This window comes from Peromyscus eremicus, chromosome 10 (assembly GCF_949786415.1).
Source record: "Peromyscus eremicus chromosome 10, PerEre_H2_v1, whole genome shotgun sequence".
Taxonomy (NCBI): domain Eukaryota; kingdom Metazoa; phylum Chordata; class Mammalia; order Rodentia; family Cricetidae; genus Peromyscus; species Peromyscus eremicus.
In genome coordinates this window covers 19,284,576-19,302,584 of record NC_081426.1, presented here as the reverse complement: position 1 = coordinate 19,302,584, position 18,009 = coordinate 19,284,576, and the positions used below count along the sequence as shown (strand labels likewise).

The following is an 18,009-nucleotide window of genomic DNA, read 5'->3' as shown; positions in this document are numbered from 1 at the left end:
ACTGGGGTTGGCGGTGAGCCAGGGGCCAGCATGATTAGAGTCCTAATAGAGAAGGCTGAGGCAGAGGGCAGACGCACTGGTGTGCACCAAGAGGCAGGGGGGGTGCTTGGACGAGGCAAATAGAGACTGGCATGTCTGTGCCCAGCGGTGTCTGGGGCTCTAGGCTCCTTTGGGCAACAGAAACTTTGAGATCCACAAAGGCTGGAAGACACCCTTCAACGAGATAGTCCTATACCCCTGCACCTCCCACCTTCCCTCTCGGTCCTCCCTGGACAGGCATCAGACCCCTCCGGGTTAAAAGCTATTCCAAGACAGCGCTGTTGCCGGTGACAGCGGCTCACGTCACCCTCCAAACCGCCTAGTGAAGAGCCGTCACCCTCCAAACCGCCTAGTGAAGAGCCGGGTACAGAAAGGGGGGGGGGGGGGGTAACAGCAAAGGAGCAAAGCCTCGGGAAACCCGGACCTGGTCGACCAGGCAGAGGCCAGGTAGTGCCCAGGTTAGAGAACGGAGGGGACATGTGTTCCCTAGATAGGAGGTATCTAGGAAGTTACAAATGCCTCGTGGGGTCTTCGGAGTAGCAGTGGGTTTTTTGTTTGTTTGTTTGTTTGTTTTCCCCAGTTCTTCCCCAGCTCCCTTTCCATGCACAAACCCCTTGGGCGAGAGAGGAAGGGTTTCTCTTTAATCTGTGCGCCCATTTGTCGGTCTCCAACTCCACTGCGGAATTCTCCTTTTAGTAACCTGCGGGAAATGCGGCCAAGACTTAGTGAGGGCCAGCCCAGGTGCCGGAATTTGAGCTTTGGGTGCAAGCCTTGCAGCCGGCACCCGCCCGACTTGCTGCATTTTCTGGGCTCCGCAACCTGCCGGTGACCATCTCCAGCACTAATCTCCACTGCAGGAGACTCCGCGGCCGGTGTTTTTCTTGGACTCTGCTTGCTACATATTCCTGCACGTGTGTGATGTCTGAGAAGCCCGTTGTGTACAGACACTGGGCAAGCTGCCCCCGCCCCCGGCGTCCAGCTCGTTAATCTAGAGCGATGCGGGAGCCCGGGCGGCGCCGGGCCGGGTGGGGGCCACGGCGGGGCCGAGGTGGTGCGCGCGGGCCACGGAGCTCAGTTGTGCTGCTGTTCTCTCCACAGGGACGGCGACTCCCGGCTGGCAGCGGCGCGCCCCCGGGCTGTGAATGCGACTCGCTCATCGTCCGCGCTCCCCGCCCGCCCGCCCGCCGGGACGTGGTAGGGGATGCCTAGCTCCTCTGCGATGGCAGTTGGCGCGCTCTCCAGTTCCCTCTTGGTCACCTGCTGCCTGATGGTGGCTCTGTGCAGTCCGAGCATCCCGCTGGAGAAGCTGGCCCAAGCTCCTGAGCAACCCGGCCAGGAGAAACGCGAGCACGCGTCTCGGGACAGCCCCGGGCGGGTGAGCGAGCTCGGGCGCGCCGCGAGGGACGAGGGCAGCAGTGCCCGGGACTGGAAGAGTAAGGGCAGCCGCGCGCTCGCGAGCCGGGAGGCGTGGAGCAAGCAGAAGCAGGCCTGGACTGCCCAGGGCGGGAGTGTCAAGGCCGCGGACTGGCAGGTCCGACCTCGGGGGGACACCCCTCAGGAAGAGTCCCCGGCCGCCGCCCAGGAAGCGATCAGCCTAGAACTCGTGCCCACACCAGAGCTGCCTGAGGAATACGCTTACCCAGACTACCGCGGCAAGGGCTGCGTGGATGAGAGTGGCTTCGTGTATGCGATCGGGGAGAAGTTCGCCCCAGGTCCCTCAGCCTGCCCGTGTCTGTGTACGGAGGAGGGGCCCCTGTGCGCACAGCCGGAGTGCCCGCGGCTTCACCCGCGCTGCATCCACGTCGACACTAGCCAGTGCTGTCCGCAGTGCAAGGAGAGGAAGAACTACTGCGAGTTCCGGGGCAAGACCTACCAGACTTTGGAGGAGTTCGTGGTAAGAGGCAAGCGCCTGCCGGCGACTTGGCACCTTCCAGGAAGGGGTGGAATGGCTTTGGTTCTGTGACACTCCCCCTCCCCCAACATACACCCCCCCCCCCCCCACACACACACACTTTGAAGGGAAGGCTCTCTCTGGTTCTCTGAGGTGGGGAGCGTGGTTTGGACACCCTTTTTTAACATACCCTCTTTTCAGTGCTGGGGTAGTCCTTATAAGACCAGTGTGGCCAGTCCGTATTGATTGATCTGGTATTTGCTGTAAAGGGGTTTCATTAGACAGAAGCCTTGGCACCAAGGGAACAGCTGCAGGCTATTGGCTGTGCTTTCAACACGAATTCATTGCTTCTAATTTAGAAGTGAAGTGCTCAACCTGTTTTCAAACACAGTGTAATTTACCCTGCCACTTGGGACATAGTCTTTAGTAATTGCCTAATTAAGAAAGACCACTTACATACATAAGCCATTCCCCAGATCTGGTGGTCCTAAATATCAAAAAAAACCAAAAAAACAAAAAACAAAAAACTTACTAGTTGACAAAACATGGTGGGAAGCAACACCGAGAAGCCCAGTTTCTGGTTAAAAGAGTTTTAATCTAAGAGGAATACAAGGAATTCTATTTCTCTTGATCCTCTGTATTGGGTTCCAGGCTCAGGTTCTCACGTGCCGTGATTTAGTGGGACTATGTATCCGGCTAGAGGATAGGTTATTTATCTCTGTTGCATGAAAAAGAAGAAACTGAGACAGAGAATATTTAAATCATAAGCTGGTGGCAGGGAAGTTCACAAGGAGCAAATTCTTGTACCAAAATTAGCAATTTACTCTCTAGTGTATACTTCCAGCCGTGGGCTCCACTTGAACTCCAGCCCGGGCCTCCTGGGACTTAGGTTTGCATTAAGATTATGCCATGCTTACATGTGCTGGGTGTGATGCAAGGTGCAATGTCTACCTCTGGGTTAGGAACCTTTGGAATGTACTTCTGTCTGCATCTGCAAACACCCCAATGTGGCTTCCACTTACAGTTTGTGGGGCCCTGGCCCTTGACATAACATGCCAAAGGTATTTCCCCCCTGCCAGCAGAGGGCATCCTGAAGCTGCAAATCCTAAAGCAGAGGTTGGAAGACAGAAAGGAAGCCTTTTGGAATTGGGAATACCCTGTAAATTTGTGGACTCCTAGACTCCGTGGGTGAAAGGTACCTTAGTGAGTGGAGTGGATTCCAACATGGGGAGCACAGTGAAGTTCAAAGCCAGGAAGAACTGATCTACAGATAGTGTGTAAACTGTGGAAACTAGCTTTGTGATTTAGTCAGGAAACATGGGTTTCCATTTGGACTTGGCTGCTGCTCAAGTGCATGACTAAAACAAGGCATGCACGTGCCCCATTTGGATTTTATTTTTGTTCTCTGTGAGATGAGGGATCTACTATCCTCAAGGCTCACAGCCAGGGTATAGCTTCAGATGTACCACATTCTTTGGCTTCGGCCCTTTGGAGAAAGAACTTTGATGAAAATTCCATAGGACCCAAACTCAGGAGATATGTTAGAGTCAAGAACACTATCCTCAACAATGCCTCCTGTGCACCGGGGATGCTGCCAGACAGCTCTCCAGACGTTTTGGATTCCCAGCACAATTCTCTTAAGTGGTTTGGGTTCATAAGATAATCAGGGTCTTATAAAATTGAAGACAAACAGTTGTTTCTAAATTAATAACATTTGTTGCTTGTTCTGTTTATAGAGTTCCAAGGCACTTTAGAAGAGCTTTGTGAGGTGAGCTGAGGAATTATTTTACTATAAAATAGAGAGCTGAAACACTTCCCAGAGGAGCCATCCCTGCACCTGAAATCACAGATACAGGAGAACTCAAACTTCTGTTTTCATAATTCATTGCCAAGTACTAGAAACAAGGGAGCTGTCTTTTCCTTTTAGGGGAAGGCAAACTCTTGTTTGATTTCTGACTGCAAAAACTGGTATTGGAAAGAGAGGATGTGTTTTCAAGTTCTGGGGGAGGGGCAATAGTGACAGAAGAAACAGGAAGTTGTTAGAGTATTCACATCTTCCTTCTTCAAATGACTTTTCATACTCTATGTCTCTATCTGTGTCTCTCTGTGTCTCTGTCTCTGTCTCTCTCTCTCTCTCTCTCTCTCTCTCTCTCTCTCTCTCTCTCTCTCTGTGTGTGTGTGTGTGTGTGTGTGTGTGTGTGTGTATACATACATGCATAGACCCAGAGGTCAATGTGTAGTGTCTTCCTCAGTTTCCAGGTTGCTATTGAGAAAGGATCTCTCACTGACTCTGAAGCTTACTGATTTAGTTAGACGGGTTGGCCACCTCTAGAGACCCTCTGACTCTATCCTTCCCCTCTGCCCAAAGCATGAGGGTTACCAAGGTATGCCACAGCACCAGGCTTTTATGTGGGTGCTGGGAATCCAAACTCTGGTCCTCTTACTTGCACAGCAAACTGACTGAGCCATCTCCAGGCTGACTTTTCATTCTTAACATTCAGTCAGTCTTTACACATGCTAGGGTGTCACATGTTGGGATATTGCTGTGTCATAGTTTTAACTTACGACATTTCTCTTATGTCATTTTATTCTATGATGCCGTGCTTGTTCCTTACTATTGGGATCAAGTAAATTTCTAGTCATTTATCTTATTTGGTATGGCTAAGAGAAGTCATTTGTGCCTGTGGCTGTTGTTTTTCAACATAGCACAAGGACCTACCACTTGGGTGGAGGATCCTGCAAAGGATCAGTATGGAAGAGTGCAGTCAGTTTCTGGTCCACGGAGTTTGTGGATGGCAGTGATGGATATTTACTTTGCAAATGTTCACATACTTGCTCTGAGTATTCAGAGAGAGATGTTATCTGTCCATCGGTCTATTTTATGATATAGTAGACTAATATTCAGAACTGTGAGCTAGAGATAGTTATGGAGAGAAAGACTTCCTTTCCTGAAGAGATACAGAGCCCTGCAACAGGCTGGTCTCTCCTTCCTGACTGAGGAAATGGCTAGCCCTGCCTAGTGAATATTTGAAGTGAGCAGCAGATGAAATTCCTAGGCTGCCAGCTGCCAGCAGGTGCCTGTGATGTGTGGGGCATTTGGTTCCCAAGCCATCAGCATCTCCTTGGTTCCTATGCTTCCCTTTCTTGGGCACATGTTACCCACCCCTTCTGCTGCAGAATCTCACCCCTGCCTTTTATCTTCTTTCTGGATACTTTAACCCTTATCAAAACCCCTGCTATTTATGGCTACATATCTGTAGAAGACTTTATTAGTCAACAAAATACCACAAAGGTGATAGTGGTGACAAGGATGGTGGCCTCACTCCTCCAGGTGTCTGTAATCCCATTTGTTTTCCTGAATGTGGGGGGGGGGCAGTTAGTAGTAGAATGTTTTCCACTGCCTCTTGATTATATATCAAGAGTCTTATTCTTTTATGGCAGCAGCAGATATCCAAGATTAGAACAAGTTCCATCTGCTTTGTGCTTCCTAGGAATATTAGTTGGCTAGGGTTGCCATAATAAGTACCAAATTAAAAACAAAACAAAAAAATGAAAAGGAAAAAAACATGGTGCCTTAAGACATAGAAATGCATTACCTCATGGTCTTGAAGGCTAGAAGTTCGAGAGCAGGGAGTGCACAGGAGTGATTCCATTTAGCTTGTAAGGGGCTGTACTCTCTGTGTCTTTATTGCTCTTTCTTCTGGACATTGATGTTCAAATTTTTTTTCCTTCTTTCTTAATGGCCATGCCTGTTGTTGTGGGGGTTGAATCAGTGGTTTTCCACATGATAGACAAACACCCTAAGCCAAACCCCCAGCCCCAAATTTCTTGCCAGGACACCAGTACTGTTCGATTGTCATTCCAGTGACCTCATTTTAACTCAGTTTCCTCTCTGAAAGGCTAGATCTCCATATTCAGTCAAATTATTAGGTATAATGCTTGGGACTTGACCATAAAATCAGGATACAGTTTGGTCTGGAGCACAGAGTGCCAATGACCAGAGTTGACCTTGTGGCAATGAGACTAAGGGACAAACAGGACAACTGGAGTAAAGAGGGACATATTTACACAAAGAAAGGAAGAAAGTGTTCATAAAGATGACACAGGGAAAGATAATAATAACTCCAGGCCCAGTAACATCAGCTTAACCCATGTAATTATGTCAGTTCCATTGTGTGAGTGCCACTTTTGGAGTTTTTATGTTGCTTCTGCGGCTGCACTCTCAGGTCACAGATAGCTAGAAGGTGACTCTGCTGCTCTGTTGAGTTTTAAACCTGTTCCCCATAATGATCAGTATTTAGTGAAGAACCCAACTGAGTTTGAAATCTATTAACAAGAAATAATTTTATTTGGATCTATACAAAATTGTTCCCATTGTGGGAACTCTAGTTCGAGGGGACTCATAAAGGTCTCAATGGGAATCTGTAGTCATATTCAGTGTTTTATTCAAGCTGGTGGAACTCATGGGGCTCTCTGAAGTAAGACTGTATTGGATAGCTAACACTTCATGTTTCTTTGCTTCTGGTTGGATAGTATCAGTTCGAGGTGTCAGCACTGTTATCACAGCAATCAGAAGCTCAACTGGCAATCACTATGTCTTTGGAAAAGAAAATATGAATTATTAGTAGAAATTGCTTGATGGACTGTCTGTCAGTGCTCAAGAACTGTGGAGAAGAAAAGAACTGTGGGGTTTCTGCAGGCAAATTGGATGGGGACTACTGACTTAAAGCAAGCTCGCTCGCTCTCTCTCTCTCTCTCTCTCTCTCTCTCTCTCTCTCTCTCTCTCTGTCTGAATAATTGTCTGGCTTGCTATTAACTGTATCACAAAATTCTCATTTCTAGAATTTCATCAATGAGAAGAATATTTTTACATGAAAATTGGAACCAAAATTTCTGTCTAAATAGATGTCTGTTGCAATTTTGGATAAGTGCCAGTAAAACAAAATCAATCATATCTTCAGTCTAATAGTGTTTATATTCTTTTGGCTGATAATGCTTAGCCAAAAACAATGCTATTACTATCTACTGTCACTGAGCAAGTAGCATTTTGTGTATGGCAGTGAGAATGGCGTTTAGATCCACCTACCTGTACAAAAGAACATTTACACAAACTTGGGCACCTGAATGACATTTATGCCTAATAAATAATTGGATCTATTTACCTAAACATTTGTTTATGTGAATTTATGACATTTGAGACTCAAGATAACATATCTATATATTTAAAATGATGAACTATTGAGTGTAATGTAAAAAAAAACATTTAGTCCTAGGCTTTCCACAAGAGCAAAGGGCAATGATTCAATGATTCAATCACAGAACATTAGGTCTCAAGATGTAGGCAGAACCTTGGAGAAGACCATACCTACCTGGGGCCCAATCAAATCCAGCTGGAGGTTTCCCAATGGTTAGCTCAAGTCTATGGCATTTGTTTATCTAGTGCCAATATTGAACAAGTGAAAGGTTCATGTCAACATGCAGATGTTTAGTTCCTGAAAATAGGATGTTTCTTAGATGGCAGCTGTGGAGGGACAGACTTCGCACCACTGTGCCTTAGGAAGCCATTTGCTCCCTCACATGGCCCCCTCTCCACTTAGCAGCTGTTGTTTCTATAGACTCTGGTCCTAAAGTTTCACCTTAGGAAAAGGGTGCCTTGTTCAATGCCTTACAGCCAATTTTCCTCTGAAGGAGTTCTGGAGTCCTCAGATCCCTGGCCATTAGGTCGCACTCTCTTCATTTGTGGGCACAGAGTTCGTAGAGAGTGGACACGATTGTGTGAGTCTCTGTCTGCTACATCCTGCATCCTGGGACATTTTCAGGGCTGTCTTGTTTGCTGGCAGGTTAAGTAGGCAATACCCTGAACATCTCTTACCATCAGAAGGAATGAGGTAACTGAGAACAGTTTGCATTTTTCAAAGCTCTGAAAAGACATGAGGAAAATCCTGTTCTTAACTCCTGTGTGGATGCTCAGATGAGTTCTCCTGGAAAGATGCTCAGTTGGCCCTTTTGTTTGTGGCTATGCTAAGGTGTGGCTTAGATCTCCCTGGGCTTTCACCTGAACATACCCTAATCATCCAGGGCTGATTTGTGGAGCTGTGCTTTAAGCATTTTTATTCAGATAAAATCTCCGTGTCTGATACATTCCAACAATGTATCAAAACCATTGTTGCATTTACTTCCTCAAAATATTGTGACTACCATGTGTGTGTCAGATATTGGGATAGATCTTAGAGGTACAGTGAGAAGCAAATGTGTGCTCTAGTTGACAAGCAGGGTCACTGTGGTATGACATGTCCGCAGGGTCCTAGTGGGGAGCACGGAGTGGACAGGTGACAGCCACTCTTGCTCGTTATTACTCGGTATTAGTAGTAATAAACTCAGTTCTTGCTGATGGCTTATTTTTAAATGAGAGGAGGCTTCAGGGCAGAGGTCCTAAGGGACAGAAAAAGCTGTTCAAATATAGCCACCATCAGCTAATGAAGGGTAGACTTTCAACCAGGCCTGTCTGCTCAGTGACCATCCTTCACAGTACTTTTCTGACCGTGTAGCTGGAAGTCCTCCTTGCTGCTCATGTGTTCCCAGGCTGATATCCTGCCAGCTGGATCTCTCTTCTCATTCTATTTCTGTCAGGCACTGGGGTGCAGCCAGGACATGGGCTGCCTTTCGAATCTGCAGAAAGGGATGATGTCAGGCATCTGCCTGTGGCCTTGTGAGTTCTCTTAGAATCCCTAGGACAGTGGAAAATCATGAAGACCAAAATTTAAAATGTTCTGTGGATGCATTTCCAGTTATGACAGAGTGATGCTGCATTAAACACAAGGAGACCATTCCTTTCATGGCAATACAGAAGATGGCTAAAAATGTACAAAATCCTGGATAAGATGTAAAACATATTCATGTTTGTCAGTATTCTATTAAAGTAAGAAAACAAGAGGTTTTTGATTCACAGTTTTGGAATATGACTTGCAGTTACAATCCATGCTCAGTTGGCCCTTTTGTTTTTGGCCATTGGTGAGGGGCTGTGTACATCCTGTTGTGAGTACATGGTAGAGCAGAACCAGTCATATCAAGGTTGAGGATCAAAGAGAGAAGATTGACCAAGGTTCTACAATCCCCTTCAAGGGCATCCTCTTGGAGACTATGGATCTATCTGTAGATTCTATCAATCTGAGGTTCCACTACCTCCCAATAGTACCATTTCAGAACTGAGCCTTTAATGTATAGGTTAAAAGGGACATAAAAGACCCAACCAAAGGAGCATATTTTGAAAAGCATAGCTGAAATGGTAAGAAAGTAAAAGACATTGATCCTTAGAGGTGGAAATTATAATCCACACAGCAAAGTCTGCCTTGATATGGTGGCTCTCTGGAAGTCTCTGCTGGTTCTTGTTAGTACTTATTAGGCCAGTCTCGTGAGTCTATGTAGGCTTGGAGGGAATTAGATCAATATTAGCCTCATAAAGCCAGGGTCTGTCCCTCAAAGGGCCTTAGCACTGCTCAGAGGAGGAAGAGACTTGGGGTTTCTTTGTGAAGTTCTAGTTTCTGCACTCACACCCTCTTATAGATGTGGGAGTGAGTTCATTCTTCCCCCAAGAGGTGTGAAAAACACAAGCTTTTCTGCTTTCCTCAAGTGAACTGCTTGAAAAGAGACCAAAGATACCTAACCTAAGCAAGTGCACACAGAGGAAACGTGCCTTCCACCAAGGGCACTAAAACCACCACAAAGAGCATTCCAAGCAATGTGAGTGATTTCCAAATAAAAGCTTAATTAGGGGAAGAATGAGAATTCTAAGCAAGTCAGTCAATGGCAAAGCTGTTGAGCCTTTCTGAGATTCTTAAATGAGAAATGAGCACATTTAATATGAATCAAAAAATGAATGCTGAAACTAAACATCTAGGTAAGAGATAGAAATGTATTCCAACTACTTGTCATGTTTAAAAAAAATAAAAGAATCAAGTATAACCTGCATTAATGAAGTAATGCCAAAATAGGAATTCATGTCCAGTAGTAAGTGGGTTTAGCAGAAGGATAATCTTCATAGTTAAACTGACTAGATTTAGAATCCCCTAAGAGATATGCTTTCTGGCATGTCAATGAGAGGCTTCCAGAGGAGGAAAAACCCACCCTGACTGTGGGCTGTGCCATCCAATGGAATAAGGACCCTGACTGCCTAAAAGAAAAGGGGAGAAATCAAACTTAATACCAGAATCATCTCTTTCCAAACTCTCGACTAAGGATGCAATGTACCATCCATCTGACATCCCAACACCTTGACTTCCCTGCCATGGTTATACTATATATTCTATACCTCAAAATAAGCCTTCTTTAAGTTGCCTTTGTCCATTGTTTTGTGCCAGTAACAAGAAAATTAGCTGATATAAGACTAAACACTAATGAAGAGTTAATTTAGTGAGTCTGCAAAGAAGTCTGAAGAAGCAGACATGTGGCTAGGATAAAGGAGTGAGACGTTCTACTGCAGAGAGGAGAAATGAGGTCTAGTGATTTCTTCCTAGACTGTAGACTGTGGGAGAAATCAGGAGACCATTCCAAGACTTTGCTGTTGCAGCACACATCGCTTTTCTGATTCAGGAAAACCAGTAATTATAAGCAAGGGTAAATAAAACATGTCTACACTTATGCCATTCTGAGACTAGTGAGCACAAGGACAGAAGAAAGACTTGCAGCAGCAGCAGCAGCAGCCAGAGAAGATACTGTATTTCGAGCTGCCAAAGGCAGACTGACCTGGTGACTAAGGACTGTGCAACAAAGGCAGAATAAACAGGGAAAGCAAGTGTTAATCTGGTAATGTATCGAGTACCACTGACGTTCAGGAAGGAGCCTAATAACGTAGTTTCAAGTAATAATAAGCTGGGCAAAACGGCCTATGCCTGCCAGAGGTGTGAAGGATGTTTCTGGCATCAGATAGTAGAAGCTAGATTGGAAACCTACTGTGTGCAAAACAGCTGGACAACCCACACCCTTGGTGCATGGTGTTAGATGAGTGGATCCTGCTCAGTGCCTGCCTCCCTGGTGGGAGGAGCCAGAAGGGGCAGATACGCCTATGCCTGGGTTGATTTCTTTGCCCTGGAGTTTGAATTGGGAAATTTAAATAGGAAAACCCTTTAAGTCCAACTTTCAAGTGCTCTCGGGAAGTAGATCCAGGGGTCAGTCTCAGCTTTACGCCAGATCAGGAAACAGGTGGATACATTCTGAGTCCCCTCTGCTGCCAAAGCCACCCATGGCAGGCATCACTAGGGTCCCCTTGATCCTAAACGTCTTTTATTGTCCTTTCTGTAATGAAGATCAGAGTACTTCAAAATGATCTTCCTTAGTTGGATCTCCATACCTGCCACACCCTGGGCATTTCCAAAGCAATGTATCCAACCATACAGATACTCCCCATGCCCTGCTTTCACCACACCCCCTTAATCTTAACCTTCAAATTTGGGGTACCTTTTCCAAAGATTTCTCAGTATTTTTAGAAGGCTTCAAGTACAACACCATCAAATTAGTTTCGAGCAAGTGACTGTTCTCATTAATTACTTTTGGTGTGTCAGGAGTTGTGACAGTCACTCTGGAGACACAGTCCTTCCTCCCTCAAATAGTAGAGGAGCTGTCTTTAGTTCCCTTGGATGTGGCCAGTGAGACACATACCTTCTCCTGTGGAGCAGGACTGCCCTGAACACTGTTGTATTTACCTGTTGGTACCTAGCTATGTCAAGCATACAGAAATGTAGTGTGGGTGAGCTGAAAAACAGAAAGGATTCTGACAAGGCTGCTCCTTCCCTCTGGCTGGAGGAAGACAGGCGGGTGGCCTGAGGGATAAACTGTGCTCTCACGTCTTGGCTTGGACAGCTTCTTGCTGTTGGCAGAGCTTCTGGGCTCCAGGGCTCTCCAGGAAGCCAAGAAAATAAGATCATCTTGCCCCTGGGTAGTAGGGAAGGAGGAGGGATATGCTTTAATGGTTAGGCCGCAGGAATATTGGTTCCTGTATGTCTGCTTGCAAAAATGGGTCCCTCTGTGGGTAAGCTCTGTAGGCTCCTTTGCATAGAGGTGAAGACTTCTGACAAAATGGCTGGGTGACCTGGAAACACTGCTGATACTCTATTTGCATGTGTGCGGGTGGCAACGAAGGGGACTTGCTTGGGTCAGAGGGAAAGGGCAGCAGAAGGGAGCTAGCAGTGCACACAGTGAGCTGGCTTTGAGCTCTAGCACCCAGTAATTGACAGCTGACGCACTCGGACGGACTTTAACATGACAGCTGGACTGCTGGTGGTCACACTGGTTTCCAGGAGAGCCACCTTAGAGATGTGGGTATGATCCCTGTTGCCATGGCCCTGCCAGCTCTAGCCAAAGCCAAAGGAACATATATTTGTGCATTGTCATCATTATCTGTTTAAGATGACCACTGTTGGCCATCTCAGTTGCCATCTCATAGTAAGAATATGAAAAGGAAGAATGGGACTGTGGGGTGTGTGTGTGTGTGTGTGTGTGTGTGTGTGTGTGTGTGTGTGTGTATGAAGATATATGCGTATCAGTTTCAGTGCATGAAAGTTTTTTTCACTTGGCTACAGACCCCATCTGCATTCACCTAGGTCACGGCTTCATTTTCCTATCTGAATGATCCCTGAATTGAATTTATGTTCCCTACAGTGGAGAACAGTTCACAGGTCTTTTCACACCCTACTCCTTGGAAGATAGTTGATTTTAGACGTTCATATATTCAGTGAATAGTACACCCTCTGCTTCATTCTACTGAGGATTACTTAAGAGTTTGGATCTTCCAGGTTTTTTGGTTTGTTAGTTAATCAGTTAGTTAGTTAGTTTGTTTGTTTTGAAGAAAAAGGTGGTTTAGCTTTTAGTGAAAGTTTTAAGAAGGGCTTCTTTCACAAAAGTGGGCTCTAAGTAGTTGACCATGTACGTATCACTTAAGGACTTAATTTAGGAATCTGTGAATGAGCAAACTAACTATTATTATTTCATAAGAATCTCAATATCATCTAGGGTCCCCAAGGCGGGTGGCTGAGGGCTCTGAGTCTGACTGCCTATATACAGCGCTGTGGCCTTTGGCACTCTGGGAAGCAAAGCTTTCCTGTGTTGGTCCTGGCAGAAAACAAAAGCACTTTCTCAGGTTGTGGACAGGAGCCTGCCTAGGTTTTGCAGAGCCCAGCTGCTGGCCATATTTGAAGGAGAATGGGGTGATACCTTGATGTTCATTGAAAAAACTTATCCCACCTGCTCTTGCCAATGGTGGGTAGGGGTGTGCCAGAAGTGGCATATTTTCTATCAATGTGTCCATTCTCACTGTGTATCCATCAGTCTGCAGGCACCATGTCTGAACTGTCAGCAGAGAAAGCCATCTGGCTTTCTTCTATTCCTCTAAGTTAAATAAACATGCCATGTGAACATCACTAGCACTTTCTACTCTGAACTGCCCTAGCAGATTCCTGTAGGATCTGCAATAATCAGAGGGAACTGTTCCAACAAGGATTTGAAAGACTGACAGATGAGGATCTTACCAAGTTACTGGTTGGTGCTTAAGAAGAATGCTGTGCCACTTCACCCCTGTCCCCAGGCTGCTCTGTGAATTTACAGTATGGTCCATGGAGTTTTGTTTCTTCCAGACTCTCAGACACTGACAGCTTCTGGGGACAGTTGTTAATTAAGTCCCTTTGTGTGCAAATCCATTCCCTGACAGAGCGTGGGGGACAGGGAATGACAAAAATGTCTTCTCTGAAGAGGACAGGCAGCCAGGCAGAATGCCCTGTGGCTGTCTGCTGCTGCTGCTGCCTGGCTTTGAGGGGAAGGAGGGATGAAGAGCTCTCTCCTTCCAATTTGGAAAGAGCACCTTCCCATGGAAAGGAGACAGAAGCACCAAGAGGGAGCAGAGCATGCCTGTGCTGTCCCTGTTAGATCACCATCCATCAGAAAACAGGGAGATGACTACCAGCATTTCTGTGACCATGGGAACCACCCTGTGACTCATAGACTGCTGCTCCCAGCCAGATTCAGAAAAAAAGGGGTGAACAGTTTAATAAGTCAATATCAGGAAGAGAATGTGGGAGCAGAGTAGAACCGATGAAAAGGAGACTGTAAGTCCATTCCAGGTGTGCATGTGTGTCCTGATTCCATCCAAGTGAAGGTTTTTATCTATAGACCAGACCTGAGTTAGACATTTGACCAGATCCCTGGCCATATTTTTTTCACGCTGTCAAAGCCAAGTCAAGGATATCACTTCCGATTTTTGCCCCATCTCTGAATAATGCAGTTTCAGCTTACCAGAAGTTAATGAGATATTCACACATAAGAGCACTTGCTCATGCCCAGAGTGAACTGGACAGTTTTGATAGACTGAGTATCTAGAAAGGACACTTTCGCCACCTGGTGACAAAACTGTGGCAGTGATTTTTTGAGGCGCTGTGAGTCCTCCAGAACCAACAGGGAAAGCCCTCTGCTTCTCCTTCTTGCATCTAGTTACTTGCCTGGAGTCTGAGCTCATCAGGACAACTGGACAGCAGGGACAGAAGGAACTGACCGAATTTCCATGTAAGAGCTGGAAGATCATTAGTCTAGGAGCACTCCTTTTAACTTGTGACTCCTTAAAACAGAAGATGGTTGGAAATAGTTGTCCTTATTAGTTTTTGCTTGAACTTCTATTAGAATGTTCTGGTCTTTGAGGTTCTCAGAAATCCCGTTACTGTGGGTAATTACTCAGTGATCCAGTGGTTTTTCCCATAACACCAGGGCCAGATTTCATTTACCCCAGAGAGGAAAGATTTCTGTAGCATCAAATTGTTGAGAAGAGTACCTTATCCTTGCCGCCTGATTTCTTTTTACAGAATCCAGCCAACTGTATGAGGTGCTGAAGGTCCTGTGCTTTCTTGGGAGCAGCATCCTAGCTCCCGTGTCTGTGAATGATTGTCCGCCTCTTTGCAGCTCCCGATGGTGTTAGAAGCTTTACTCTTGACAGCTGTCTTTTCCAGCTCCTTTGGGACCCCTGGTCACCAGAGGCCCCTGCTATGTCCTGTATCCTAGGTACCTGTTCTGTGCCCAAATACCTGAATGACTCCTGTACTTGTGAGTTTCCATACTATAGTCGAGGCCAGCTTTCTCCCAGAAGCATCTGGAGTCTTCCAAATCCATCGAGGCTAGTGAATGCCGGCTCTCAGTTCTCAGAGACCACCCCACCCTAATCCTAGGGATACTTCTGACTTCCCCTTCCACCAGCCCCCAATGGACTCAAGCTAGAATCTTAGTTTTTGACTCAGTTCTCATCCTTCTTCCTCCCTCTGTCCCTCAGGTCCTTATTTCCAACACTAAAAATGATTAGGCTTCTTGTGATGTGTTCTAAAAGTCACGCTTTCATTCTTCCTACTCTATAGCTCACCCTGCAGACTTTTGACTCCTGATGTCTGAAAGTCCAGCTCCAGATGCTCTGCAAATGATCACTTCCTTTCTGGAAAGTCTCTCCCTGATAATACCTACAAATTAAGCATAAGCACCTGTTAGTGGTTATTAGTGGTTCTGGATGGTTTTGCTCTTCAGAAAATTAAGTTTTTGGACTCTCGGTGAAAATACAGACGTGGATGGACTGGTGAGAAGAAAATCTGGGCTGGGCAACATTTCAGAGTTTACCCAGCAATCTATGTATGGGCTTAGCAGTGGGAGTTCAATCTAGTGTGGACTGAAAATACTTAAAAGATTTGCACCTAAATTTCTTGTTATCATACCTAAATAATATAGTCAGACAACTATTTATAGAAAATTTGATACAAGTAGGTATTATAAGTCACCTAGAGATCAGTTTAAATGTGCAGAAGGATATACATAGCTTCATGCAAATATAGCTCCATTTTATAGAAAGGACTTGAGTATTTGTAGATTTTGGTCACTATGATTAAAGAAAAATCCCATAGGAATAGTGAGAGAACACAATACCCCCCTTCTCTAACTGTGGTTTATGTCCCATAGCAATTTATGTTTATTAGTGCCTAAGCATATTGTGAGTGATGGCTTAAGTCCATCTTTTAGATGTGGCACAGATACACAAGTCACTTGTCCTAGTTTGCACAGCCAGTTGGGCAGAACTGGGCTTGGACTCAATATCTGCTTATCAATCTTGCTCTCACACTAAAGGAGATAATTGGGTGTATCCCTGTGTGTGTCAGGCACTGTGGTGCTCTGATTGGACCTTAATTGTTTATTAGATACCTTCTTCCTCCCAGCTTTGCCATATGAAAGCAGAGAGGTTCAACAAGAAGTGTGACCAGCCTTAGTTTCCCTTCCCAAATCACTGTGCCATCACCATATGGACAAAACCACCACTACCACCACCACCACCACCACCTGATGTCCTTGACTTTATGTCCTGACCCTTCCTTGTTCTTGCTTGGGGAAAGTTGGAAATTTTTTTATCTTTGTGGCTAGAGACCTCCCCACCACCACATTCAGCTTTGAATTTCTCCTTGGCCATCTGCAGGAGGCTGACATATGGGTTACTGCAAGGCCTTTCCCTCTTGTTTCAGGGGCATGAGTACATGGGATTCTTCTGCCTGAGGCGTTCATCTGGGACAGTGATGCCAGGGCCCAGAAGAGCCTTACGCATGCTGAGACCTAAGTGTCAACGTCATCCCCACCCCTAGAGATCTGTGGCATCGTTTATTTGCTTGTTTTCATGTTTGATTTGAAGCTGGGTCTTGCTCTGTAGCCCAGGCTAGCTTGGAACCCGCAGTTATCCTGTTTCCGCTTTCTGAGTACTGACATAACAGAGGTGCTCCACCTGCCCAGTTTGTGGAGCATCCTTAATTCCATCCATCTGTCCCTGTGGTCAAGGTCAGGCAGACCCCCTGATGGGGCCCCGCAGAGCAGCCTGGAAAGCCATAGCCCTCTCTCCACTGTGTTTGCACCCTAGTAGAAGTGATGCAGCCCAGAGAAATACAGCTGCCGCCAACTGGTTACTGGTGGGAGTGATGAGTGGGCTGGCGGGTATTTCCTAGCATACATTAAGTACATAGTAAATGTATTTTTATGTTTTGACATAAAAAGGTGTATTTTTAAAAGATCACATGTAAAACATAACCAACAGGCACAAGCAATGGGTAGATGTGTAGGCACCATATGCTTCTCTCAAGTGCTGTTTTTTACCATACTTGTTTCTGATCCCCGTTTTCTAATGAGATGAAAGGATACAGGTAAACCTCCCTCCCCATCCTTTCTTTGTCCTTCCTCTCCCTTCCCTGCCACAAGGAGATAGGTAAATTAGCCTCCTGTGTTGGCTTTCTCGTTTTCTCCACGTGCACACGCCCATGACCCACGCCTTTCGTTGCACGAGCAAGCGAGGTTTGGGGCTTATGTGCACGTGTCATAGGATGCCATATCTGTTCTTTTGTAACTTGCTTTGTTCCCGACAGTGGTTTTGAGATTCACCCATTTGTTTCATGGATGATTATTCCTATGTTTTTGCTGTGTCCCGGATTCCTCACGATGACTGTGACACAAGGCTTATCGGGTCTCTTACTACCAGGCAGCTGTCTTTCAGTTCTATTTTTATCAGCTGTCAAGGTTCTAGTGCTCAGCTCAGCTGGTGCCACAAGGTCAGCAGCTCGGGCTTGGATGTATACCCAGATGGAAGGCATTTTGCTGGTGGACCCAACGGGTGGCTATGCTCTTCCAGTCTGAACAACTGCAGAGCCTATCTATGAGGTAGATCTTATAAGCTTATGAAAGGAGGTCCCAAATTCCCTCATCCTGTAGGCAAGCTGATAGCCAGGGAGAGCATGTTCAGAGAGTCCCTTGGAGTTAGCTGCAGAGTGTCCTTGATCACCGCCCCCTAAAGAGATGGGATGGAGACAGAAGAAAAACCTGGGAGATTTCTCTCACTTCTATTACTCTCTGGTTGCCTCCTGGATAGCATGACCCAAAGCCCTAGTTCCCATTTGCAAACCAGAAAGGGTAAGAATTCTTGTTTGTCCAAACTTGATACCCTCTACATTCTCACCATATGAGTATAGTGCTCATGAATATGTTCTCATTTGGTTTGAGCTTCCTAGATTTTTTTTATCAGATGGCATATTATTTCA

General features: G+C 45.9%; 1 protein-coding gene across 1 annotated transcript in view; it reads left to right on the top strand.

Annotated features, from left to right (window-relative positions):
- Window positions 1-1,239: 1,239 nt before the first annotated feature.
- The window catches only part of Vwc2 (von Willebrand factor C domain containing 2), a 146,896-nt gene continuing 130,126 nt past the window's right edge, over window positions 1,240-18,009 (top strand). The window contains exon 1 of the mRNA XM_059275031.1: window positions 1,240-1,933. Coding sequence (XP_059131014.1) covers window positions 1,241-1,933 — 693 coding nt within the window. The 5' untranslated portion in view covers window position 1,240. The remainder of the gene's footprint in view (window positions 1,934-18,009) is intronic.